This window comes from Tursiops truncatus, chromosome 15 (genome assembly GCF_011762595.2).
Source record: "Tursiops truncatus isolate mTurTru1 chromosome 15, mTurTru1.mat.Y, whole genome shotgun sequence".
NCBI classification, from domain to species: domain Eukaryota; kingdom Metazoa; phylum Chordata; class Mammalia; order Artiodactyla; family Delphinidae; genus Tursiops; species Tursiops truncatus.
This window is the reverse complement of record NC_047048.1, coordinates 50,670,963-50,698,724: the sequence shown is the minus strand read 5'-3', so window position 1 is coordinate 50,698,724 and position 27,762 is coordinate 50,670,963. Positions and strand designations below refer to the sequence as shown.

Here is a 27,762-nt window from a genome sequence, read left to right as displayed (position 1 = left end):
GTCATTTAAACTGACGGAACCTGTCAGGTTGTCTTCTGGGGAAGGTCACAAAGGCTTATGTGACAAACGAGATAAGTATTTGTTAGCACCGATCTTGTGTTTTATAGACCCTGGTCTCGTGCTGGGGACACATCAGTGAATGAAATAGGTAAGAATCCCTGCCCTCATGAAACAGAACTTTCTCTCTCTCTCTCTCTCTCTCTCTCTCTCTCTCTCTCTCTCTCTGTGTGTGTGTGTGTGTGTGTGTGTGTGTGTGTGGTGTATTCAGGTATCATGATTCATGTGCTGTTATTGAACAAGTTGTTGGGGACTTGGTTAGGCTCAGTTAAGGTGTACCATATGTGACCTTGAAGTCCTTTCTAGCTTTAATGTTTTTTCAAAATGCTGCCAGTGATGATGAGGCATAATTATCAAAGCAGTTGCTATGTGGGCAAACCTTTCAGGATAAGGAATCCCTTTGCTTTTAAAACAGTATATTTTGAATCAGAAATCAGGAACCCTCAGACTTTGTCAAGTCCCCTTTTTATCCTTCATCAGATCTATTTATGTAGGAGACATTGCTGGGGTCCCACCCATGTTCCCTCGGTCTTTCCTGGAGCTCGTTTGCTGACAGTTTCTGTACCTGCCCACAGCTCCCCATGTCTCCCTCCCTCTTAGTTGGAGGGAACAAACTTTGCCCACCTACAGGGCAAGATGGACGTTCTGCGGGATGATGCCCTAGATGGAGCAACTCTCAACAAACCAGGGATAGGAGATGGTGGATAAATACCCCAGCCAGTTCACTGCTAGAAGGACAATTCTGGAGCATCTCTCCCAGAAGGTCTGCAGTGGGACTGAGCCCCAGGCACCCATAGTGGTGACCCATTCATTAATACACACCTTTTTTTCAAATTTCTGTCCCTCTTGGTCTCATGTATCTACTCTGCCATGTTGAATGAGCTTCCTGGGATCATCTTCCAGGAAGGACTTGTGTGTCTGTCTTAGGTTCTCCTTTTGGCAGAACCCACACTAAGGTCATCTATTCACTTAACTCAAAATACACACATTTCAAGACTTACATTGATGGGTTTGCTGCACAGTTTGGATTTGTACTATATCATGTGACTTTCACAAAACTGCTCCTGCCTGTACATTTTGTAGCTGCTTCAGACCAAATCAGTCGTTTCTCTGCCTCGAATCTCATTACCGTTTCTTTGATGACACGGGGACATTCACTCGATCGGTTTGCCCAACGAGTCTGAACTCATTGAGTTGATAACTTCATGGAATGATTTTATTTTTCTAGTAATTGCTACTGAGTGTGTTCGTCTCAGTGGGTAATGGGGACACAACCATAACTCAGACTGATTCCATCTGTCTAATCCATTAAAAAAAATCAATCTCATTCAAAATCAAAATAACTCCCCTCCCCTTTGCTTGAGCTAAACTTGTATCAGAGAGAAAGAAGTAGAGTGGATAGGCAGTGGCAGGGGACAAGGTGTGCTTTCTTATCCTCCCTTTCTTTCTTCTGAGTCCCTCCTTCAAATCATGGAGTTTCAGACTAACTCATGGCTCAAACCTATGGGGAGCTGTGGGGAAGGGAGATTCCAGTAACCCAGCTGGCTGCAGTCAGCTGCCTTGGATATTCTGTTGAGGAAGAGGAGATGCCTGAGTTTCATTTGTGTCCACCTGAAGACTACAGCCTCTGCTTTTAGAGTGGTCATGGTGTAGATGATATATGTGGTTTTTAGAGTAAGGTTCAGCTCCTCCCCGACCCTGTCCACTGTAGAAAAGCAGCCATATTTCCCTTTGTTTCCCCCCATGGTGCATACCTCCAATGTACTCTTCAAGTTGGGTATCACCTCATTACTTAGTTAAGTTGTTGCCGTGTTCCCTGCTCTCTCTCTATGCACCATCATAAGCAGAAGAAATTGGTGTATTCTTCTGTGCCTTCCAGTGGCTTCAGGGACCTGCCTGGGGAAGGTTGCCTTCATCTTTCTCTTCCCTGGTACACAATATACTACTATTAGGAGGTCTCATCCTGCTATCTCAGGTTATTTCCTGAGGGTTTTCACTTTCTGAAATTTCCAGGTGAGAAATGAACTCTTTATTTACCAGTATCACTCTCAACTTCATGGGATAAATGTTAATGTCTTCCTTGTCACCCAAACAGGAGGAGGGGGCCCAACACTTTCTTCCAGTCTACCAGAGAGCTTCTCTAATCCAGAACATCTCCTTTTTTATATCTTTCGTGGGTAAAAGCAATCAGATCAATTCACCATCTTTGGAACAGCAGAGTAGGAACCTTCAGCCATGAATCTGGCTTTCCTTGAATTTGGCCTTCCAGAATTTAATTTTTTTTTCAATAGTGGTATCTACATCATAGTGTTACACTGCTTATAACCTGTGGGGATGGGAATATTTATCTTTGCTTCGTGTCAACATGATATTACATATAACTTTATAGCAACTTATTTGCATTCCTCAAGATCATAAAGACACCATTCTTGTTATTTAAGAAGCAAATTCAGGAAATTACCAGAGTTTCCAATAACACGATGGGAAAAAGGCAAACATTTATTTTTATTTGCAAGTGCAGTTTCTGCCAATAGTTAGTGCTCACACAACCTTTTAAGCTACAGTAACTTTTGGTAAATTCAATGAAGACTTTAAAAAAGAGGCAGTGATAAGAAAATTACAGAAAAATTTCTATTACACTGTCGAAAATGTTTGGAATCCAAAATCCACTATTTTCTGCAATGGTTTTTAATATTTTCTCTGGTTAAGATAAGATTTTTTTCTTTCCTTTCTATTTCTACATAGTCCTGGTTAAATGAATACAGTCTGTTCCATGAACTTTTAGGACTTCCATTTTCTGGATTTAGATTATTTTAATTCGTACATACTTATATTAATATTTTACATAAAACATTGATTTGTTGTGTTTTATGAAACAAAATTATAGATCCTATTTATAAAGAGGCATTTCCAGTTTAGGGAAAAACTGAAAATCTAACCAGTAGAAGGTCATTTTATGTCTTTTTTTTCCTTTTTAACTTTAATAAATAATTAGCAACCTATTAATTACAAACATTCTTAATTAGGCTTAGAGCAACCAGAGCATTTTCACAATTTTAAATTCATATTTGTTACAGTATGTGAAATTAAGAAAAGCCTCTGGTTTTCCAGTTTGGTAAAAAATGGCTTTCATTGGATGCAGAAGTAATAGAAACTAATGATGACTATGTAGCTTTTCCAGAGTCTTAAAGGCAAATCTATATTGGCCTACAGTTAACATGCAAATTCATCCAACAAGCAACACAAAATGTACTGTAGTAGTCATTCGTGTTTATCAACATTCAAGAAGATCTAGTCAGCAGCACAACTCTCCTATGTCGGAAACACAGAACATGGTCACAACTGAATTCGAGTCACACCCGGGAAAATCCCCGCTCCCTAATTCATTCTCTAGAATCCAGACTTCCAGTATGATACAGAAACAATAGCGACGAAGGTAAATTACAGACAAGAGTTTGGTGTGCTAGCACACAGAGTTTTAAAAACAGTAACAAACAAAACCAAACATCTTGCCCACTTCTCTCTTTTTTCCCTTTGTGAGACTGGAATTCTCACAGCCTTCTTGAAACATTCAGTTTGGGGAATGGAGTCCAAATGATCCTAGCACTGGGTTGTTGGATCAAGATGGCGGAGGGGTAGGACGTGGAGCTCACAGCCTCCTACAAGTACATCAAATGATCCTAGCACTAAAATTGTTCCTTGGAGGGGAAATTTGGCCCCAAGGGGACATCATACCCCTTTAAGAGAGGGTACTAGGGGAAACATCCTGCTGTGCAAAAGATGGTTTGCTACTAACAGGCTTGAAGGAAAATGTGATTTTTCAGAATATTTAGCTTTCTCCCAAGGAGTACTTTTGGTGGTATACTGTGGCTCACATTTTATTGTACTGTATTATTTTGGGCTGGATAAATGGAATGTGCACCCCCATCACCATCACTCTTAAGTCTTCTTCCATTACATAAGACACTTGTTAAGATAAGAAAGATATTCTACTAAAGCTGACGGTGATTGAGAGTCATTCAGTATTCAAAGTTCCTAAAGAATTGTTGGTTTTCTGAAAGGGATAAAAAAGTAGGAAAGACTTTGTTCAAACTCTTGCTAGTAAACAGGTATTACTTCAACCGATACAATGGCTACGTGACATCAAAGTACTATAAATTATCAAAACTATTGTACAGAAAAATTACAAATTCATTGCAAAATACATTACACTGCTACCATTAAGAAAAAGTGCTTTTTGTTATCCTTTCTATTTTTTGCCAGAAAAGTATTCTTTCAATATAGAAAATCCTGTGCGTTACCCTGCATGTGGCTAGGATATATCATAACGGAGTTTGTACTGAGTCATTCTGATTTGCTGGATGAAAGGCTGAAAAATATAATAATGACTTATTAAAGCCGTGTTCCAAATGACCACACCAGCTGTTAGTGGAGAGATGCCTGTTTAAGACACAAGAAGATGCCCTGGTCTGCCAAACCCTGCCGGTCAACACACTGTCTCATCAATCAGCTGGTCTGGAATATACAGGTCTGTTACATGTTCTCTGGTTTCCTTGTGTTCTCCTGAATTATTCTCATGTTCTCATCTAGCTTTGTCACCTCTATGAATCCTCTGCTCAGTGATGCCTGTATTGTCTCATGAGGGGAACAATGCAAGATGGCGGACCTGCCAATTTCAAGAATGGATGTCCGAGGAGTTCCTGGGCTGTGGCTCTTTGAGAGGGTTCCCTCACCAACATCAGGTCTAGGAATCCCCGAAGCACTGAAGAAACCTGTGAAAACGCAAGATATCATCTTGAGGACTAACACAGACACCCAACCCACTTCCCCTAAAATGGGTTCCCAGAGAATTCCCAGGAAAGTCATTCTATCAACAACTTCAAATTCCAGAATGTCAGGTTGAGGAGAAAGAGGTTATGGAAGCAAAAGCAGGAATTGCCTTTCTTAACATATTCTGTTTTCCTTACCTTCTTCAAGTCTGAAATAATAGGAGTAAATGATGGTATGACAAAGAATATTTACTAAATAAAATAATAGTGGTATAATAGCGACAGTAGCAGCTATTATGAAGTGCCTACTGTGTATAGGTGCTGGCCACACATGTTTGATGAACAGTGGTGTAAACATGGAATGAGTTTTCTGTGTAACCACTGAAACCATCTAGGCTTTGTGGAATCCCTTTCTTGAAGAGAAACAAACTTCTGTTAAGGATATCTGACACAGACAGCATTTTTCCTTTAATTTCGTGTAATTTACTTTTTGAGGTATAGCTTACGTACATTCGAGCATATAAAAAGTTTATATTCTACAGTAGTTTTTTTTAAACACATATTTACACCTATATATTCCCCACCCCTATCAAAATATGGAACATCTCTCCCTCCAGCCCCCTTCCAATAAATATCTGTCTCCCTGCAAAGGGTCACCACTATCCTGACTTCTGATAAGATAAATTTTTACCTGATTTTGTCCTTTATAGAAATGGAGTCATTGGCTGTCAACCCTTCTCTCTCTAGCTGCTTTCACTCGACATCGTGTCTGTGAGATGTATCCGTGATGTGGGTGGCAAAAGCTGTATCCTTTGCATTGCTGTGTAGTATTCACTGCTGAATCATCCCACATATCACTTATCCCTTTGGGAAACAACCTTGGAAGGTTTCCAGTGTTTAACCATTAGGATGAAAGCTGCTCTTGTCTGTGACTTTGAAGAACATCACACTCCTTCGTACTGGGTGTGGGATTATTTGATACCATACTATTTTAGCCACTGTTTATTATTTAAACCCAGTCCAATGCAGTGCAAATTTCAATCTCCTGTTCAATTCAAGCAGTCTCCCATCTTTTTGGCAGATCCACACAACCTCTATGAGTGATTCTATTGGGGCTCTTCCATAAGGTTTAGGGGTGAGGGAAGAGGAGAAGCAACCATTACAAACTATCCCCTCACCTAAGGCAGCCTCACTCCCTCTCTTATTGTCAGGAGGCGGATGGGAGGGGTCAGCATTTATAGAGTTGATCTGTGGAGACAGCACCTCTCAGCAAGCTCTGCCCCCACTGGTGGCCCCCACAGTGGCAGTTCTTTGACTTAGTATCATATGTTCTGAGCTTGGCCCTACTTGACAATCTTGGGAAAACAGGAAAGGCCCTACTTGGTCCCTTAAACATGTTGCTCTTTGCCCTGCACAATCTAGCCCCTGCCTACCCTCTGACATGCCTCACCCTTTCCCCATGCCCACTTTGCTCTGGCTGAGGGTCTTCACACTGCTCCTCCCTCTGCCTGGGACATTTTTCTCCCAGATCTTTTTGCATAACTTACTCCTTCTTTCCAATCAGGCTCCAGTCCCCTGAAAGGGCCTCTTTCACCCCTCAGCCAGAACTAGCTTCCAGCCCCCTCTCCGACCCCTTCCATCACATCACAGTGTTCTATTCGCTTCACAGCAGGTACCACTCTCTGAAATTATTTTATTCATCCATCTGTGTGTGGTTATTAACTGCTTCCCCAACTAGAATGCAACCTCTATGAGAGTCAGGAAATGTGGGGTTTTGAGCTGCTATATCCCGGCCATTAGAACAGTCCCCAGCATGCAATAGATTCTCAAGGAGGGAGTGCAGAGTAGAGCCAACCCCATGAAAGAGGAGCAGCTGTACCCCATTTTACAGATGAGCTTCAGAGATGGAGTGGCTGACTCACTTGCCCAAGCGAGTGAACAAGAATAGCAGAGCTCTGAATGCAAGCAACTCGAATTCCAAAGTCCATGCCCATAAACCAGGATCTACTCCTGGATGCGATATGCCAGTCTTTAAAACTACAGAGAGACGGAAAAATCGAAGAATGATGTTGAACTTCAGCAACGGTTGCTGCTTCTCACCTTGTGCAGGTCCTTCACTCTTGGAGGTAAACTGTCCCGGATCCGCCGCATGGCCTGGAGGGGAGGCTCATTGAAGTAGGGGGGCTCGCCGTCAATCATCTCTATCACCATGATCCCGAGAGACCAGATGTCCACCTGTTAGGCACAGCACACTGATTATCTCAGGCAAAGAGAACCTTTTGAAAGGTTGGATGTGTCAGGGACCCCAATAGATTCATACTCATTCATAAATTAACATGGGATTTGTAACCTCTCAAAATATACAATTCATATATATAGGCTGAATTGTTGAGTGACCAAGTGTTTGCTAATGGTCTTTGTCTGCTTTTAAAATACAACTTCAATGAAGATTCTGACAATTAGATACACGTGAATGTCTTAACACTGAAGTTTAGAACTTTCTTCTAATCCTTTTAACTTGGGTGGTTCATGGTCTACAGGGCAGATGTGAAAACCATCCAAAGTTTTATGTTATGAACAGAGAGGAAAGTTGCATTTAAACCATAAGAAAATAAGAAAAGTTTTTGGCATATTCATAACAAACTCCAAAGAGCTACATTGCACAGCACAATATATACTGATTCTTCTATTAATTTGATTTTTAAAAATAGTGTTTTGCCGCCGTATTATTTTTCTTTGTTTTCTTTTTAATTTTTATTTTTTTAGCAGTACGCGGGCCTCTCACTGCTGTGGCCTCTCCCGCTCCGGAGCACAGGCTCCGGACGCGCAGGCTCAGAGGCCATGGCTCACGGGCCCAGCCGCTCCGCGGCATGTGGGATCCTCCTGGACCGGGGCACGAACCCGTGTCCCCTGCATCAGCAGGCGGACTCTCAACCACTGCGCCACCAGGGAAACCCATTCCTTTGTGTTTTATCACTTTGAAGCAGTGTGCACAAAACCATGATCTATAAAACCATGTTCAGGGAATGGAGGGAAAGAAAGGGAGAGACAGCAGCAATCCTTTCTGGGTAAAGAATGGGAAGTCAGGATAAGGAGGAGCCACAGCCGTGCTATAAATTCCCAGGCACTGTCGCCTCCCCCTCCCAGCCTCATTACACCTCTTATCAGTTATTCATACTCCTGCTCTCACCCGCACAGTGACCTTCACTGAGAATTGATGCTCTTGGGACCAGAGTTATTCATCCAAGGGCAAGTAAACTGGGGAAGGAGAGCAGAGTCCGCCTGAACTTCTGCCACTCTCCTTTGCTCACTGGTCTGTGCCACCACCTGCAGGCTTCTCCTCTCTTAGGATCACCGTCTGCACCATGATGTGTGGAAACACTGTGTGCCCAGGCGAAACGAGCTCCTTGCCTCTGTGTGTATGTGTGTGTAGTGTGTGTGTGTCTCAGAGCTTCTACTCACACTATCATCCCCCTAGAAGGTCCTCCTCCACTTCTGGCCCCTCGTTTTATGTATCCAAACCTTGTCCCTTAATAGATTATGAGCAGGTATGGAAGCAATCTAAGTGTCCATCAACAGATGAATGGATAAAGAAGATGTGGTATATATACAATGGAATACTACTCAGCCGTAAAAAAGAATGAAATTTTGCCATTTGCAGCAACATGGATGGACTTGGAGGGCATTATGCTAAGGGAAACAAATCAGACAGAGAAAGACAAATACTGTATGATATCACTTATCTGTGGAATCTAAAAACTACAACAAACTAGTGAATAAAGCAAAAAGGAAGCAGACTCATGGAGACAGAGAACAAACTAGCGGTTACCAGTGGAGAGAGGGAAAGGAGGAAGGGCAGTACAGGGATAGAGAATTTTTTAAAAAAGCGAAGTTTATTATAGAATTATATGAAATCATGTGTGTGAATTTTTTTTTTTTTTTTTTTTTTTTTTTTGCGGTACGCGGGCCTCTCACTCTTGTGGCCTCTCCCGTTGTGGAGCACAGGCTCTGGACACGCAGGCTCAGCGGCGATGGCTCACAGGCCCAGCCGCTCCGCGGCACGTGGGATCTTCCCAGACTGGGGCACGAACCCGTGTCCCCTGCATCGGCAGGCGGATTCTCAACCACTGCTCCACCAGGGAAGCCCATGTGTGTGAAACTTTAAAAAATTATAAAGCACTGTAGAATTTAAAGAATCTTTCATTCAATAAAAAAAGATCAAACATTTTTTTGATTAAAAAAACAAAAACCAATTAAAAGATAGATTATGAGTGATTATTTCCTTTTCAGAGGAAACAAACATTTTGCCATATTTTAAAATATGTTGCAATATTCGTATATGATTTTTCCTATAGCAAAACATTATTTATTTTCCAAATATTAACCCCAATCCTGTGGAGCTTTCTCTGACGTTCTATCCTTTGAATCATCACACCTACTCATCTGTGTGTCTCCGGCCACTTTTCAGGTTGCATTTTCTCGCTTTGTGCACTCTTGGCCCTGAGGGTAAGATATTAGTTTGAGTGACTCTCTCCCACTGTCAACTTGGGACCTAAATATGCTCCTGGATCAATGTTGTGGCAATATCCCAGGGATGGCCAGTCTCCCTTCTTCTACAACCTACTCTGTGACAAGCCTAGTGAATGGGGATCAAATGTGGGGTTAAAAGTCATTATCCTGATCTCCTGTGGTCATTAACGATCTCAGAACCCCTACATCCAGAGCCTAACCAGACCCTGCCACTCCCCAACAATGACCATCACTCCCTTACCTCTGTCCCATAAGGCAGCCTAGAAATCACCTCAGGTGCCATCCAGTAGGGTGTGCCAACCAGTGATTTCCTCTTTGGCACCTCTTTGGAAACTTGAGCACAGAAACCAAAGTCAGACAACTTTATCTGAAAAGGAAAGGAATGCAACAAACTAACAATATAAAAATACTGGCTCTGACATTTGCAGCAACATGGACAGACCTACAGATTATCATACTAAGTGAAGAAAGTCAGAAAGAGAAGGACAGATACCATACAATATCACTTATGCGTGGAATCTAAACTATGACACAAATGAACTTATCTTCGAAACAGAAACAGACTCACAGACATAGGAAACAGACTCACAGACATAGGGAACAGACTGGTGGTTGCCAAGTGGGAGTGGAGGGGGGGTGGGAGAGAGATGGACTGGGAGTTTGGGATTAGCAGATGCAAACTCTTATATATATGTATAACCGAATCACTTTGCTGTACACCAGAAACTAACACAACACTGCAAATCAACTATGTTTCAATAAATTTAAAAAAATACTGGCTTCGAGATATAGAAATATAGAAAGAGTTTCAAATTCAAAACAAAACCACCATCTCTTGTTAACAGGCCCTGAAAATACCAGAGAAGGGGCTATCAGACCCTTTTATTGGAAATGTACAATCCATTTTAGTGAAAAAACCTCTTATGGCTCCAGCAGGATTGATTTGCAAATGTTTAACTCCTGCTGCTGCTATCTTTTATAAAATTATGAAACCCCAAAATTTATAATACACCCGAAACAAATTCATTAAAATTCAAACCTACTACTTTCATTTAATGTAAGAGATGATGCTTTAGTGTAAGTAAACTGCTATTCTCAACACGAGTTTTGTACAAACTGCTGCAATTTAGGGGTTTTTTTTACACCGAAGACATTTAGATTTCTAAGTACCATGAGATGATTCAAATAACCAACCTCATTTCTATGTTTGAATTATTGCAAGACCCCATTTATAAAGGATGCTGAGATATCACTTTAAGTACTGGCTCCCCTTTTCTTTTGGTTTTCCTCCTTTTCTCAGGACAATTGAAGTTGCCAATGTGAATATCAATGCAAGTGGAAATGAGGGCATAGAAACTGGGTGTGAACAATTAGTTACCAGGGGTACAAGGTGGTCATCTTAATTACCCAATATACATATATGTTATTTATGTTAGAGGTCATCAAAAAGAAAAACACGCTGAAATTTCTTGCCGGAAGCCTTTAAGAATACTCTTGAGAACATACTGCACCCTCAGGCACCCTGCCAGTTTATATATTCTAGGTGACCAGGATTCAGTTTATTTCTGGGAGGCTTGATTCTGTTCATGGTGACCTGGTCTGAACTTCAGATAGCCTCATTGAAAAGGATTGCCACTTAGGATTATTGGTGATGACAGAATACATTAAATGAAAACAAAACAAAACAAAACAAAACAAAATCAATGATTCAGGCATTGTTTGGCAATGGTTCAGAATGGTCATTTGAAGTTAAAATTTCCATAGATCAAAGGTATAGTCTCTAAGGCACAAATTCTCCCTTGATTCTCTTGATACCTCTCTGAACTTTTTTCAACCTTTTTTTCTGGCTCTATCTCTGCTGCCCACAACTTAAATACTGGGGCTTCCAGGAGTTTGGGTCCCAACTCTCACCTCTTCTCTTTTTAGGCGCTCTTGCTAGATACTCTTTGTAACTCCACATGGAGTTAATTTTTGTGAAGGGTATATAGTCTGTGTCTAGATTCATTTTTTGGCATGTGGATGTCCAGTTATTCCAATACCACTTGTTGAAAAGACCATCTTTGCTCCATTTTACTGCCTTTTCTCCCTTGTCAAAGATCGGTTGACTCTATTTATGTGGGTCTACTTCTGGGCTCTCTATTCTGTTTCATTGGTCTATTTGTCAATTCTTTGCTAATACCACACTGTCTCAAAAAGTCCCAAAGTTAGGTAGTGTCAGTCTTGCACTTTGTTCTTCTTCTTCTTCAATATGTGTTGACGATTATGTTGGTCTTTTGCCTCTCCATATAAACTTTAGAATCAATTTGTCAATATCTACAAAATAACTCACTGAGATTTTGACTGAGATTTCATTAAATCTATAGATCAAGTTGGGAAGAAGTAACATCTTGACAATACTGAGTTCTTCCTATCCAATGTAATACCTCTCCATTTATTTAAGTATTTTTAATTTTATTCATCTGAGTTTCGTATTTTTTCTCATATAGATGTAGTACATATTTTGCTTGATTTCTACCTAAGTATCTAGTTTTGGAGGGTGATAATGTAAATGGCATTGTGTTTTTAATTTCAAATTCCACTTGTATTGCTGGTACATAGAAAAGTGATTGACTTTTGTATATTAACTAGATATCCTACAACCGTGTTATAATCACTTATTAGCTCTAGATTTTCTTGTTCATTCTTTCAGATTTTCTGAATAGATGATCATGTCACCTGTAACCAAAGATAGTTTTATTTCTTATTTCCCAGTATGTATACCTTTTATTCCTTCTCTTGTTTTATTGCATTAGCTAGTACTTCTAGTATGATGTTGCAAAGGAGTTGTAAGAGGGGATATCTTTGCCTTTTTCCTAATCTTAGCTGGGAAGCATATTCAATTCTTAAGGATAGTTCAAGGCCCTGATCACTTCTCACTTCCTCCAGAATTTTTCTCAGGAGGCTATATTGATCTCTCCCCTCACCAAATTTGAGAGAATTTAGCATTCATTTAATCTTGAACTGTTTTCTGATGCTGAGTTTTTCCCTCAGCTAGAAATGACATTGCTCAGGGGCAATAGCTCTGCCTTTTAATTATGAAGCCTCGCTGTGCTCCTTAAGAGCTAAGAAAACAGTAGATAATCAAAAAACTCATGCTACTAGATTGATATTATCTGATATTGACATATATATATACATACATACATACATACATGGGACAACAGATCACGTGATAGAAAACACATTGGTGCTCCTTCTGAAGCCATCATTGACTTACTGACGACAACTGTTTCTAGAATCAAAGTTGTAACACAGATGAAATGGAGGTAATGTTTTGGAAATTATTATTTTTTCTTTTTCCATTTCCTTGTTCATGATCTGCTCTCTAATCAGGCCAAGACTAGTGGGGTGTGGTTTGGGATGGGACTCCTTCAATTTGGCTTGCACCAGATGGAATGCTAGAGAAAGATGGTTTAACAGAGATATGATTTTTCTCAATTGCTTTGGCATAGCAAGAATCAAGCCCAGATGTGTCAGATCACAGAATTTCCATGTGGTATAAAGAAGACTGCCCTGGGAATTCCCTGGCAGTCCAGTGGTTAGGATTTGGCTCCTTCACTGCTGGGGCCCGGGTTCAATCCCTGGCTGGGGAACTAAGATCCCACAAGCTGCAAGACACAGCCAAAAAAAGAAAAGAATAATCCATTAAAAAAGAAAGAAGAGTGCCCTATGGCCATGGTAGCTGGTCCATAATCCTTGCTGCCCTATTGTAAAAGGCTTCTACAATTCTGAGAAGTGAAAGCCCTACAGTCCATCACTTTTAGCCAAGGATTATTTGCAGAAGAGGACAAAGAGCAGTAACTTATGTCAGGCCCCAACTCTTTATTATACACCATTTCCTACCACCCCGAGCAGATGGTGGTGTGCTTCAGAAATATCTGAGTAGCATACATCCCCACACAAACAAGGGAGAGGAGCCACATGCATCTGTGTTCAGAGGTAATATTAAAAAATTTAATAACCAGATTCATCTAGACCAGTCAGAATCTAGACATAAAGTTGAGCTTTGTTCTGGAGTTATCCTGTGGGCAGTACCATCCTTAATGAGGCAAGGGGCATCCTGGTAAAGGGCTGGGGTCATGGGGGATAATACTCCAATGACTGGAAACAGTGGCTATTAACCAACAAGCATGAGAATATTGCAACATTTTAACAATGGGTGCAGATACACTGGTGAATATCAGCTGCACATCAGCTTTGGCTATGCCCAACATGGCCTCCATGGAGAGATGGCACGACAGAGTGGGTGGAAATGAACTTGAGGCAATGCTACTGGCTTCCATGGCCTTTGTGTGGTATGCAGGGCTCCCGAAGCTCCTCCAAATCTCAGTGAAGGAACAGGGCCAGGCACAAGCCTATGGTTGACATGAGAGGCAGTCTCAAGGATAGCTTTCAAGACTTGAGGAAAGAGGCTGGAGTAAAATACTGCAGAGAAGCCTCTTCCTGAAAAGACCAGCAGCTGATGGGACCAGCTAATGCTCACTGGTCACGAGTCCAGGTAGCAGAAGAGGCTGTCACGCCAAGGCAGGGACCAGCGAGGAACAAGAAGATGGATCGTATCTCCTTCACCCGGAGGTCCCATAACCCACATTTGTCTCCATCCTGAGGAAGATGGGGGTGGGAGGTGGAAAGAAAGAGCAGGTGGCAGCCAAACCTGAAAGACTGAGGGTTTAAAGGTATCAGTTTAACCTTACAATAATGTGACTGAATTCTGATAGACAATGTTTAAATTATTTAAGCAGACTAAATTTAATAGACTGAATTAAAATAGAGTTTTAAAAAAAATTCTAGTCAGTGGGGCTTTGTGAAGAAGTTGAGGTTATGTGTGTGTGTGTGTGTGTGTGTGTGTGTGTGTGTTATTTCCAAAGTTCAAGCCTGAGTAAGTTTGCAACCCTATGACACAGATAGTAAAGGAGGAACAATTTTGCCAATATATTTTGTTTACCTGTAAAATGAAGAAACCTGAATGATTCAGGAGGTGACTGTATCAGCATTTTGGTATTGGCAGTTTTAATTTCAACTGGCTTTAATTTTAAAGCCTCTAGTGTGGCTCTCTTTTTCCAGACATTAAAAAAAAGATACCAAACCTGACAGACTAATAATTATCTCCGTGACAAAATATAAGATGAGAAATTGAAACTCAACACTTGGAAGCCAGGCCTGTTCTTCTGTTGTAGGAGTATAAGTGCTTTTGCATGATTTTTTTACTCATTCAAGTACGTAAAAGAGACAATTTTCTAAAAGAACATAATTGCACACAACATTCGTCCAAATAAATCTGCAAGTAGATAATAAGAACTCAGGTAATGAGTATAATAAAGCATTGTAGGCAGTTATTAAAAGCAAATCACACACACATACACACACACACACACACACACACACACACACACAAAAGCAAGTCACATAGACTTTAAGCTGAGCCTTATTTTAGATAGGATTGTACAACGTGGGTACTTAGGAAACCATCTTTGTCTCACTAATGCAGTTAGGCTAAGAGAACTGAAGCAAGCATGTTGCCCACCCCCTAAGAGGAGATGTAGCTGGTCCACAGGGGCCAGACAAGGAACTAGAGCTCAGAGGTCAGACAAAGCTGCTACTAAACCTGAGATCTTACCCATCTCAATGCATCCTGGCTAGGAGTAAGGGGCCCCACAAAAATTTGCAAGAAGAGGAGCAAAAGAGAATCTACCCACAAGATAGCTACAGGTTTAAAATAAAATATAAAACCCTCGTTTTGTAAATTGCATATGCTCTAAAGAATTCTTGCATCTGCTCCAGATTTTTGCTAAGGCAGAAAGATGGCTGCTTTTGTGCCTGGTTCCTGGGTTCTTCCTATAAGGCAATGGTACTCAAGTGTGTATCATCAGCTGGAAATTGTTCAGAGATACATCCAGCCTGACTGAATCAGAATCTCTGAGAGAACGGCCCAGGAATCTGTTTTTTGCCAAGGTCTCCAGGGGTTGTGATGCTCACTAAAATCTGAGAACTTGTTTTAAGAAGAGCAATGACCCAGGGACAAAGGAACAGAGGTAATAGAAGGGGTCAGACTGATGATGGTGCCTCCAGCTGAAGACTCACTTCTTCAGTAGCCAAACCCGAGAGGAGAGGGAAGGCATCATAGCAGCTGAGCTGGAATGGCTTAGAGGCCTCAGCCAGCCCCTCTGCCACTTGGCACAGCACGGAGAGCCGTAGGAACTTGCCCAAGACTATGTGACAGTTTTAGCAGTGAACTCAACCCTGGGGGTCTCCTGACTTTTCATGCTGTGTTCCCTGCATTAGAAAATAACTTCTGTGAAGGGAGTGTTTGGGTGTATCTCAGAGACGACTGGAAAGGAATGAATTTAAGCAAGCTATTTAATATGCCCAAGTCTCTATTTAAGAAGAGCTTCTGGGAGATAATCTTCAGGTCTTCCTCTAATTGTAAAATTCTAGCAATTTGAGAGACAACAAAATTCAAATGGCTAAAGGAGCCAGGAAAATATTGGGTTGGCCAAAATTCTGCTCAGGTTTTCCCGTAACATCTAATGGAAAAACCCAAATGAACTTTTTGGCCAACCCAATAATACCAATGAATTAAATGAGCCAGTGGAGACAATGGAAAACTAGGGACACACGCCCCTGATAAGGAGACACTAATTTCCAGCTGATTGTCAGGGGCCCAGTAGAGAAGGTGTGGAACACTCATAGGCTCTGGTTGCCCGTCTATGGCCCCTTATTTGTCCTTTAACCCTCCCTTCAAATCCTGTGGGAGAAAGGGCACAAACATATTTCTGGGTGCTATGTTAGTCTGGGCCCCCCTCTCCCAGAAGAAAATGCTGAGACAAGGATTCGGTGTAAGTCATTTATTGGGGAGATACAGGAAACACTAGCAGTGAAATGGGGAAGTATAACAGGGAAGGGAAGGCAGTCAGTCAAGCGTTAATTAGCAAGGAAGTTACCACCATGGGAACTAGAGCTTAATCCTGCTGAGGACATCTGGGAGACTGTGTAGAATATGTGCCTCAGAGCTATTCCATCCAAGGACGAGAGAGCTGGGGTATTTATATACCAACTCCCATCACTTTTTCAGGGCTGCTCCTGGGAAGCATGAATGTTAATTTCCTGGAATTTCTAGGCTGCTTTGTTCTGCAAAAGCAGACTACAGTAGCCAGAGAAGTCCCCAGGCAAAGAAATGCAGGTGGTGGCATTTGGAGGTGGAGTTAGCGAGCACTGAAATGGGAAGATAAGGGTGGGGCACCAGCAACATTTGCACCCTCATCACACCACCTCCATTACTGCCATGTGTGAAGTCAGGCACAGTGTTGCCAGACACTTTGATTTTTTTCAAGGGAGACAGGAATCTGAAATTTTATGTGAAATCTCCTAATTCTTAAAGTGTGGCAACCAATTTATAGTAAAAAGAAAAACCATAAAGATTACTTGTAAATGCCTCTTTTTAATAGATGCATTGGGCTTAAGAGGTCATGGGTTTGAATTCCATTTCAGCCAATGAATTTGATAAAAGTTAGTCACTCACTGCCTAGTGGCCCCTAAGTATCATCTCCTAAATGCAAGCCCCAGGCCAAGGAAAAATCGTGGAGGAATTTACTCAACCCTTAATTGCAAGGGCAGGGGGATTGCCTTCATTCTGAGCATCTACCGTGTACCTGATTTACCTCTTATGGTTTTATACTAATTACTTCATGTAATTCTTGAAACCACTCTATGACATGTTATTTATTTTCCCTTTCAAACCCCAAACACCACTCCTTAAACACCTCTGCTTAATACAAATTAGTGACTCACTAGATATTATTTCTATCATGGAAGAAGAGTGAACGATTTCTTTTCAGTTGATAACAAAAAGTTTCCCTTGTAGTCTCTGAAGAGGCCAGAAAGGACTTATCCTTTTAAACCTGAGCAACTCACTGTTTTAAAAAATATATATTTTATTTTGAAATACTATATATAGGCTCATAGGAGGTTACAAAGAAATGTGCACCCAGTCCTCCCGATACGTTAGCATCTTATGCACTGTAGCTCAATATCAACACCAAGAAATTGATGTTGGTACAGTCCATAGAGCTCACTCAGATTTCATCAGTTATACATGAACTCATTTGTGTATGTATGTGTGTATATGTGTGTGTACTCTACAATTTTATCACATTGTAGTCTTGCACAACCACTGCCACAAATAAAGGTGATGGTGCGACCCCTTTATAGCCACACAATTCCAATCCCTAAGCCCTGGCAACCACTAATATGCTATACATCTCTATAATTACGTTATTTCATAAATGTTACATAAATGGAATTATGCAGTGTGTATCCTTTTGAGGTTGACTTTTTTTTTCACTCAGCATAATTTCCTTGAGGTTCATCCAAGCTCTTGCATGTGTCACTCATTCTTTTTTTTTTTTTTTTTTTTTTTTTTTTGGTCTGGGTAGTATTCCCTGGTATATATACACCATAGTTTATTTAATCATTTACCCTCTGGAGGACATTTTAGGTATTTTCTAGTTTGGGGCTATGATGAATAAAACTGAAATAAGTTTCCATTGCTCTGGAATATATGCCTAAGAGTAAGAATGCTTGTCACATGGTAAGTCCATTTTCAGTTTTGAAAGGAACTGCCTAACCATTTTTCAACATTTTACATTCGCACCAGCATTGTGTGAATTAGTGGTGTTATTACTATTTTTCATTTTAGCCATTCTTATAGGTGTGTAACGATATCTCATAGTTTCAATTTGCATTTCTCTAAGGGCTGATGACGTTGAACATCTCCCAACAGCACACCTTGTGTGACAGACAATATTTCCAAAAATGCCAACAACAATACTGTCCAGCCCCTGAGATCTTCTTGACATATGATTCAATTCTCCTCCCACTCAGGAGAGTTTCGTGTTCCTTCCCACTGGATCTGGAAGGTCTGTGATCATGGTAAAAGTGACACTATGTGACTTTGAGGTCATAAAAATGTCATACTTCTACCCTGTTTTCTTGAGACACTCACTCATGGAATCCAGCCTCCATGCTGTAAGGAAGGCCACATGGTAGGTGTTCTGGTGGAAAGTCCCAGCTCAACATCCAGCCGACAGTCAGCACTACATTCCTGACATATGCCTGAGGAAGATTTCTAGATGCACCATCTAGCGAGTCAGAGCAGCACTGACTGGCTGAGCCCAGCCACCTCTCAGTCATGTGAGAATGCGAAAATAACTTTTGACTTAAGACCTAAGGGGATTTGTTATGATAATAAATGAATATGTCTTCTGCACTATAGAATGCTATAAAAGCTCCCATAGATTAGTATAAATTGTACTCTCAGCCTTTTCCTGGAGTAGTCACACTCCATCTCTGTTCTCTTTTTTAAGGAAAAAAGTTTCCTTTCTCTATAGAAACTGGAGTCAATATGGCACCTTGTTCTTAAACCTGGATGAGCTCACCCTGGCCAACGTGGCTGAGAGTCAGGCTCCTCTCCACATGCTGTGTTCCTTCTTCCTGGAACACTGTCATCCCTGAAGGCCACAGGCCCCGCCCCTCACGTGTCTCTGCTGTCACCACCCCACTGCGGAGGGGCCTTCTCTGACCGGTCTCTACAGACCCTCTACTCTCCACCCTCCACCTTCTTTAGTCTACTTAAGTTAATTAATCATACAAAATTTAGAATGTATCACCCTGCAATCTGGTGGTGATTTTATTTGTATGTTTATCAATTTGTTGATTATCACACTCCCATTCTCCAAATAAACTGAATGAAATTAGTGATTTTGCTTTATTCATCCTTAGGACCTAGCACTGACCTGGCACAGAATGACGTTAAGCTCATATTTATTGAATGAGTGAGTGAACAAACCATTCAGACTGAAAGCACTGAGGATGTGCCAGTCCCTGTGAGCTCTGCTGGGTGCGTGGAAACTAAAGAAATGTTTGAAACGGAGATTCTGCCCTCAGGAGTGACACTGAATGATCTAGCCTTTCATATATTGTGGGGAGGGGAGATCTTTAAGTAAGCTAATTAAATAATAAACTGTCTTTGTCTCACATCTGATTTTGACATCTGACAGGTACTCAACAACAAGGGTGAGCCTATACCCTCAATCTCTAAAAACAAGGAAAGAAAGCCTGGCAGGAACTGTCCTGATTTTTTTTTCCTGTAAGCTCCAGTCCCCAGAGCCAATGTGTGGACCAGTTCAATGCTCAGCAATGCTCAGTTCTGAGGCCATGGGACCTTGCCCTGGTGCTTTTCTGAGTCAGGCCAGGAGAGAGTTCTAGCCCTTTTCCTATAGCTCCCCTGCTCTATGGGAGATGCTGCAAAATGGCCACATGGTCTTCCCCTCTCTGTATCCACATGCCTTTGGATGCAACTTTGCATCTTCTCCCATCAAGAGGCAGTGGTGCTTATGGTGTTATTTCCCCACCCCTTGCATCTAGGCCCAGCTACCTCCACTACCACTACTGAGATCCGGCCAACCACCAGGCTAATTAGTAAGGCTGTCAACCCCAAACTGACCACAAATGCAAGAGTGAGCTCAGCTGATGTCACGTGGAGCAGAGGTAAGCTGTCCCAGCTGAGGTCAGTGCAAAAGTCGACTCACAGAATTGTGAGCAAATAAATGGTTCTGGGTTTAAGCCACTAAGTATTGAGTGGTTTGTTGTGTAGCAAAAACTGACTGATACATACTCCTGTACGCTCTTAAAAAAAGTTCAGCCAGAGTAATGCAGAAAGCAGGACTTAAAACTGCCCATTAATCATAATACTAAGTTGGTAAATTATGTGTGTGTGTATGTTCATATATATATATATATATATATATATATTTAGGAAATGAGATTATGGGTGATTTTTTTTTTAAGGGCTTCAAATGCTTGGTTTATTTATTTATTTATTTATTTATTTATTTATTTATGGCCGTGTTGGATCTTTGTTTCTGTGCGAGGGCTTTCTCTAGTTGTGGCGAGCGGGGGCCACTCCTCATCGCGGTGCACGGGCCTCTCACTCTCGCGGCCTCTCTTGTTGTTGCGGAGCACAGGCTCCAGACACGCATGCTTAGTAGTTGTGGCTCATGGGCCTAGTTGCTCCGCACCATGTGGGATCCTCCCAGACCAGGGCTCGAACCTGTGTCCCCTGAATTAGCAGGCAGACTCTCAACCACTGTGCCACCAGGGAAGCCCCATGGGTGATTTTTATTTTATTCTTTATACTTTTCTGAATTTGCTGAAGTTTCCACAATAAAATTGACAATCTTTTTAAAATAAAAGAAGAAAAGCCAAAGTTCTTGGGTAGTTTCTTCTGGTTGCCCTCTGATCATTCCTGGGCAAATTCTGATGTGACGTGAACGTTTTCCACGTGACTGAGGATGCTAGGTGGTAAAAGACAGGTGCATTAAAGGGACAGCTGGCTCCACTCATCACAAGGCTATTACATCTGCTGGGAGTTTCAGGAAGATTAAAAGCGTCTAAATAGGCGGGAAAAAATCTATGCTTCAAAACTCTTCCATCTAACTAAGCCTTCCTGGCAATGTCAACTCATGCATTCCTTGGCTGTTGTATTCTATCTGGTGTGGCTGATGAGTTTCAAGTGAATCCCCTGAGCAGGCTGCAATGATGGGAAATGCAGATATCTGGGCCTGGGGATACACTAGTGTGATGGATATCTTCTGTTTGTCCTTTCAGATCTGGGAGCCCTGAGCCCTGGGAGGCCAACCTGTATTGACCATTGATGGCTTCTGATTGGACTCAGTCAATGGGGAGCACCAGTAGGAGACTGGAAGGAAGGAGCAGAGTGAGGTTCGGGTACTTAATTGGCCCAGTTCCCATCCAGCAGGTTCACTATGGTCTGGTTTCCACTAAAGATCAGAGCTCCTGCCAGGTAGCCCTCTTCACACAACAATCTCTATTTCAAGATTCCAGTAACTAGTGCTGCACCTCACCTCTTCAGTCATGGGGTAATAAGAGGAGTGGTGTTCCATTCTAGACACCTATGCTGGTCCTCATGACAGTTCCTTTTGGCTTTTCTACATCTCATCTGCCCACACCTTTATTAAACTCTCCTCAAAGCACTGGAATTTGTCATCTGTTTCCTGCAGGGACTCTGAGAGATACTGCAGACATGCGTAGTCACACGAACAGAGTGGACACAGTCCTAGAAAAGTCATTTTCTCTCCACCAATGAAAATAAGAATGTGGCAGAAAAATAAAAGAAATTTCTATAGTTTCTATTACTTCCTGCACTTACTGTTAAGGCAGAAAATTATCTGTCAAATTCAGCTCACAGATAGTTCTAAATGACAGGATGACACAGAGGATGGTAATTTCTTCTTCAAAAGCCTCCTGGGAAGGGGAGTGGGTGACTTGCGACTAAGGAAAATTAGAATTCCGAGAAAGTGTTCTTTGAATATAATATCTGTGACAGGTGAAATGACAAGGTAAACCAGGGAGGGACCCAACATGAAAATCTTACCCGGCCATCACTTGTCAGCAGGATGGAGTCACTCTTTATGTCCCTGTGAATCACTCCTTGGTTGTGCAGGTAGGAAAGAGCCCTTAGAACCGACAGACAGACGGTAGCTATTTGTTCTTCATTCATTCTAGAAAGGAAATCACATTGAAGGAGAAAGGTCAGGCTTAAGACCATCTTTGAAATGATCAAGAGAGGTGGCTCCCTTGTGTTCTAGAGAACCAGTCCATGCTCTCCAGCCCATGTCTCAAAAATCTATGGGAAAGGAAAAGGAAGTCTTTGGGACCTGATTCCCAGAACCTAAGGCCTGGCATTGAGGATGATAGCGGCTCAGTATAAGCTAAAGTAAAGAGACCCCCATTGGCTGGCTTTTGGGTCATCAGTGCAAATGCACTTCCTTGGACTCTTATAGGTAATTCCCCAGGTACTGACAAACCTCCAGGGTCCTACAGAGAGTGCACACTGAATGACGCCAAAGTTCCAGGAGGGGCTGCTAGATGACCTTGAGGAAGTCCTTTAACTTCCTCGGGTTTCTTTTTCCTCATCTTGGAAGTGGGCAAGGCCATGGTTCTCTTCAAGGTTGGACTCAGGCAAAGTGGTCTTTAGATCTCTAAGATCCCCCTCTGGGACTTGCCCTGCCTCTCACCAGCCCTTCCTCTCCCTCCTCCAGGAGCTGGAAGCTTCTGTTACTCCAGGTCCCTCTGCCAAGAAGGAAATTGGGCCTAGTTAGTTACTAATAACCAACTGTGAATGCATGATACCCTAATAAATAGACCATGGGAATGAGAAAGGCAAGCACAACACTAGATATGCTCCCCCATTTCATGGCTGCACCCTCCGAAGAAGGTATTTCTGGTTTCAGAGGAGACTGAGGTCAGGTTACTTGCCCAAGGTTATATAGCTCAGAAGGTAACCAGATCATGATTCAAACCCCACCTTCTATGAGTTCAAAACCCATGCTTTTCCACTTTCCCCACTGTATCATGCAGCAATTGTAACCCAAAAGAATGGATTTTCAGCCACTGAAGAACCCAGGTGGGAAGAATGATGTGGAGAATGGAGTCCCTCAGTGCCCTCAAAATGACCCATTTAGGCATCTGCCTAACTCATCTAGGCATGAAACTTCCTCCCTCTCACGGAGATATTGAGAGGCCCAAATTAGCAAAGGTAGAGGTAGCAAATGTGAAAGACCTCCTAAAACAAACTATCAGGCAAACAGAGGAGGCTATCAGGAGACACACTTCGTAACTGACCAGAGTCCAAATTTAAGAATTGACTTGGGAAATAATCCCAGGTAACTTTTAGCTCAGCAGGACAAGTAAATAGATGGCCTTGAATCTGCGTTTCAGTCTTGTTGATGCCAACAAACCCCAGCTGAGTAAAACTAGGGTTCAAAATAAAATCCAAGGAGATAACCAATCAGGAGAATGTCAAAGGTACAAAGTGGATGAGTATGAAGAAACATGCCCTTCTCTTTGAAGAGGATTCCTACCACCGCAATGAATTGGCCTCATAGGAAGGCAGGTGTCTGAAACAAAGTGGAAACCTACAACTTCTGTGTTCTTGGTTTTGTGGTAAGTGGGCTGGTCATTATGCTGGATTGTTTTCAGATGACAATTTTCACATCTGCCCAAAGCACACTCCTGAGAAGTTTAGAGCATCAGCCACAGGGACAAGTCCAACTACATCTTAAAATTAATTCAGGACCAAGAATTATCATCTTTAATAAAATAAAATCTATTTTTCTTGGATTCAATGAGATTTGAGTTATTTGGAGCAGGCATAAAGATTTTTCACAGGTCAAAGGTAACAAAAATTAATTGACTCTGAGCCCCCAATCACAAACTGAAAAATCCCCTGGAGTTTATAACAAATGCTACTGACTCTTAATTCAATGACTTTGAAATGGACATGGCCCACTGTAGAAAGCCTGGTGCTTTCCTACTTCAACAGGGAGGAAGTCAGGTGGGGATAAAAACACCTCAGTTTTGGAGTCAACTCCAAATTCAAATCCTGGCTCTGCCAATTATTAAATACGTGATCTTGAGAAAGATACTTTTTGCCTCTATGAGTCATAGCCTCATCCTCTAACAGACAGGCACATCAACACCTACCTTATAGAGATGTGTGAAGGTTACATGAGTTAATCAAGAACCTGACAGAGCTTGGTACTTTCCTTTCCCTTCTAGAACTGTTTCCTTGATATAAGTAGGATATGATTTAACAAGATGCTAGATAGGGCTAAAACTTTAGTATGTATAAGAAACTCCTGAGGGGACTTCCCTGGTAGTGCAGTGGTTAAGAATCCACCTGCCAATGCAGGGGACATACGTTCGCTCCCTGGTCCGGGAAGATCCCACATGCCGTGGAGCAACTAAGCCCATGCACCACAACTACTGAGCCTGTGCTCTAGAGCCCATGTGCCACAACTACTGAGGCTACCTGCCACAACTACTGAAGCCCGTGTGCCTAGAGCCCATGCTCTGCAACAAGGGAAGCCACCACAATGAGAAGCACGGGCACCGCAATGAAGAGTAGCCCCCGCTCGCCACAACTAGAGAAAGCCCGTGCACAGCAACAAAAACTCAACACAGCAAAAAATAAATAAATAAAATAAATAAATTAAAAAAAAAAGAAACTCCTGAGCATCTGGCTAGATCATGGATTCTTTTAGTCCATCTGGGTAGAGCCTGAGATGCTGTATTTCTAACAAGCTCTTAGGGGATGTTGATGCTGCTGGTCCCCAGACCACACTTTGAGTGGCAAGCAGTTAAATGTTTTATCAACCAATCAATCAATCATTCAATGAAGTACTTATTGAATAGCTACTATAGGAAACTCTCTGAACTACCAGCTTAAGGATTTCAAATTCTAAATATCCATGGTATTCCTTGACACACTATTGCTTCTTGCTCTCTGGAGCTACTCTGCCTTCAAGGGGAAATCCATCGACAAAACTAGATGGAGAGAATTAGAAAACACAATGGATTCTAGAGAGGCTGGCTCTTCAGTGAATCCCACAGATACAAAATAAGAACTTGACAAAGTGAGAGCTGTAGTTTTCTGATGCTCTCTGAGGCAAGAAAAAAGCCCCTCCCTTGGACATATTTTTATTAATTGTTTTATATGTAAGTCACATTTGTCTTATTCGTAGGTCTCTTCAGTATACTTGTTGCTACAATTTAAGATGATTAGATAGATAGATAGATAGACAGATAGATAGATAGATAGATATGGTGGTTGTATGGCTATACCAATAGGAATCTGCCAGCTGAAATGTTGGTGATAAACATTTGGTGTCTTCCCTTATGTCCTTTTGTTTTTAGATGGTCTACCGCAGACTCAGAGCTATAGGGAGTCATGATTGAAACACTGCCTCATTTTAGTGGAGAAAAAGCAGCACCTTTGATCTCTTACGGGTTTCTGAACACTTTCTTGCTACCTTGCTTTCCACCTATTGTCGCTCAACTGGATTCACTTATGATTTGGATGCCATTTCAGTGACATCAGCTAATACCCAATGTAGCTCCTTCATGACAATCTTCTCAAATCTTTGGTATTTTATTTACCAGCAGAGCAAACTTAAAGTTTCCCAAATGTAACATGATTTTTTTACACGTCTGTTCCTTTGAACCTTGCTTTTCCAGCGCGGTCCATGAACTAACAGCATTAACATCGCCTGGGGGTTCCTTAGAATGCAGAGTATTATGCCTCCCCCCCATTGAATCAGGATCTGCATTTTAATAAGAACCACAGGTAATTTGTATGCATATTAAAATTTTAGAAGCACTGTCTTAGCACATACTCTTTCATTTGCCTTCAATGCCCTTTTCTTCCCACTTGCCTTCTTAGTAAACTCTGATGCATCTCTCAAAACCCATCCTGGACACCACCATATATTGGAAATCCTTCTTGACTCTCTTATAGAGATATTCAGGTATTCTTCTATGCTACTTATATAATTCTAATTCTGCACAGGTGTTATAATGTATTTATGTCTAATCTGAGACTTCCTTGGAAGGGTGTATCTGAGCCTTATTCATTTGTATCTTTTGTAGCCCCAGCACTTAGGAAAGAGCCTGGCGCATAAAAAGTGATTAATAAATACTTGATGAAATGACCACAACTGACACATCAGAGAAGCAAGTAGCTGAGGCAACAGTGGCAAGCAACCATTGTTACTTGCAAGATGATTTAAAAACAGATTTGAAGAATCTCTCTCTCTCTTATGTAGTTTGTTATTATGACATAAAATTTTGATCTTTCACCTGCCCCTGCCTTCCCCAGGTACCCTTGGTGGTATCAACACATAGCAATGGTATAGCAACTTAGGAGAATGAAACTCAGTTTTAGAAATCTACGTAGGGATGGGAAATTCTATTATTTGTCACCGAAACTCCATTCTCAGCAGCTTGCTGATTTAAAATCAGTGAGTACGAATGAATTTCTGGAGGGCAGGGAGAATGTGAATTGAGTGAATGAACTATACATACATGATATTGTGATAGGCACCTGGGAATACAGAGAAAAAGGGCAGTCGTTTCTCTACCTTCAAAGTGCTTAACTACTTATGAAGAGTTCATAAATATAGTTACTGAGGCCTTACCCTGGAAAAGAATAATAAGCACCTTGAACTACTTGCCTGGATAGTAAAGAAACTTACCTGGTATGAGTAACGATGTCTGTCAAGGCACCACCTTCTAGAAATTCCATGACAACCCAGAGCTCATCATTGACAAGGTAGCTGTTGTACATGTCAACCACGTTGTCATGGTGATAATCCCGCATTATCACAACCTGGGCAAAATGGAAAGACACTGTTTGACTTCGGACTGTGAAATTTGACTTTTTGTTTTCTCATGACTACATTTGGGCTGTGAGTTCAACTGATGGGGAGTACTGATTGTGTGTGTGGGGGGGTATTCAGAAGTCTATTACAGACAAAGGGACAGCACTGAGAGCAGCTGGGAGGAATAGAGGGGATCAAGTTAGCAAATTCAGAGAAAATGGCAGGTCAACAAGACACTGGGTTGGGGGAGAATACGGGGTAAAAACAGGCAGAACCATGGCAGAGTTTGCATTCACAAGAGGGAATTTAGTTGAATGTTTGGGGGGATGTGATCAGATATCCCATAGGTTACTTTTAAAACACATTGTCCACACTCTGCTATTGGGCAAAAGGGTCACCAACTCAAGGTAAGTGAGTCTCAGAAGTGACTGAAGTAAACAGTTATTAGGGCTGGGGCCACATGACACCAATCTAACTTCTTGGGAGGTCTAGGCCGAGCCTGAAAGAGTTTGTGCTGAATACAAAGGATAAGTCTTTAAGGTAAAAACATTATGACTTAGGCATTAAAAGGCCAACTTGTGTCTGCTTGCTGGAGAGAGCATCCAGGAATTGCCATCCTGTGGCCGCTTCTGGTGATATTTTCAGTGAGTGCTAAATAATAAATTATACAGTTGTTTAAGTTATATTTTCCCTGTCTGTTCTGGCATTGTGGTTTGGAAATAAGTTCCAGAAATCAGGAGCTGTGGACTGGGAAGAAACTGAATCCCACTCACCCCATGCTCTCTGTGAGGTTTGGAGCGTGGAAAAGAAACGAACACCTATGGGAGTTGGAGCTGGGTGGAGCCTTCACATAAGCCATCACGGAAGAGCGTCCAAAGTCACAGTTGATTGCATTGTTACAGCTGTATGAACCTACTGACCCCGGTTAGTAACATAATCTGATGCTAGGTTTCCTTATTGCTAAATGGAGATAACATTTTTCTGTCTATGCCTATTGTGAGAATCAAACCAGACCAATGCTTAGCACAGTGGCTGATCCACAGGAAGTACTTCATAAAGAGGCAGCCATACAGGCATAGAAAAAGGGATGCTATTTTTGTATTTATATTTTCTGTGTTTTCTAATGTCCT

General features: G+C 41.7%; 1 protein-coding gene across 1 annotated transcript in view; it reads right to left on the bottom strand.

The window, feature by feature from the left end:
• Positions 1 to 4,673: 4,673 nt before the first annotated feature.
• The window catches only part of PAK5 (p21 (RAC1) activated kinase 5), a 96,583-nt gene continuing 73,494 nt past the window's right edge, over positions 4,674 to 27,762 (bottom strand). Inside the window, exons 4-8 of the mRNA XM_019941496.2 lie at positions 26,507 to 26,640; positions 21,847 to 21,973; positions 9,598 to 9,723; positions 6,927 to 7,061; positions 4,674 to 4,829 (exon numbers count right to left, since the gene is read on the bottom strand). Of these exons, the coding sequence (XP_019797055.1) occupies positions 4,674 to 4,829; positions 6,927 to 7,061; positions 9,598 to 9,723; positions 21,847 to 21,973; positions 26,507 to 26,640 (678 nt within the window). The remainder of the gene's footprint in view (positions 4,830 to 6,926; positions 7,062 to 9,597; positions 9,724 to 21,846; positions 21,974 to 26,506; positions 26,641 to 27,762) is intronic.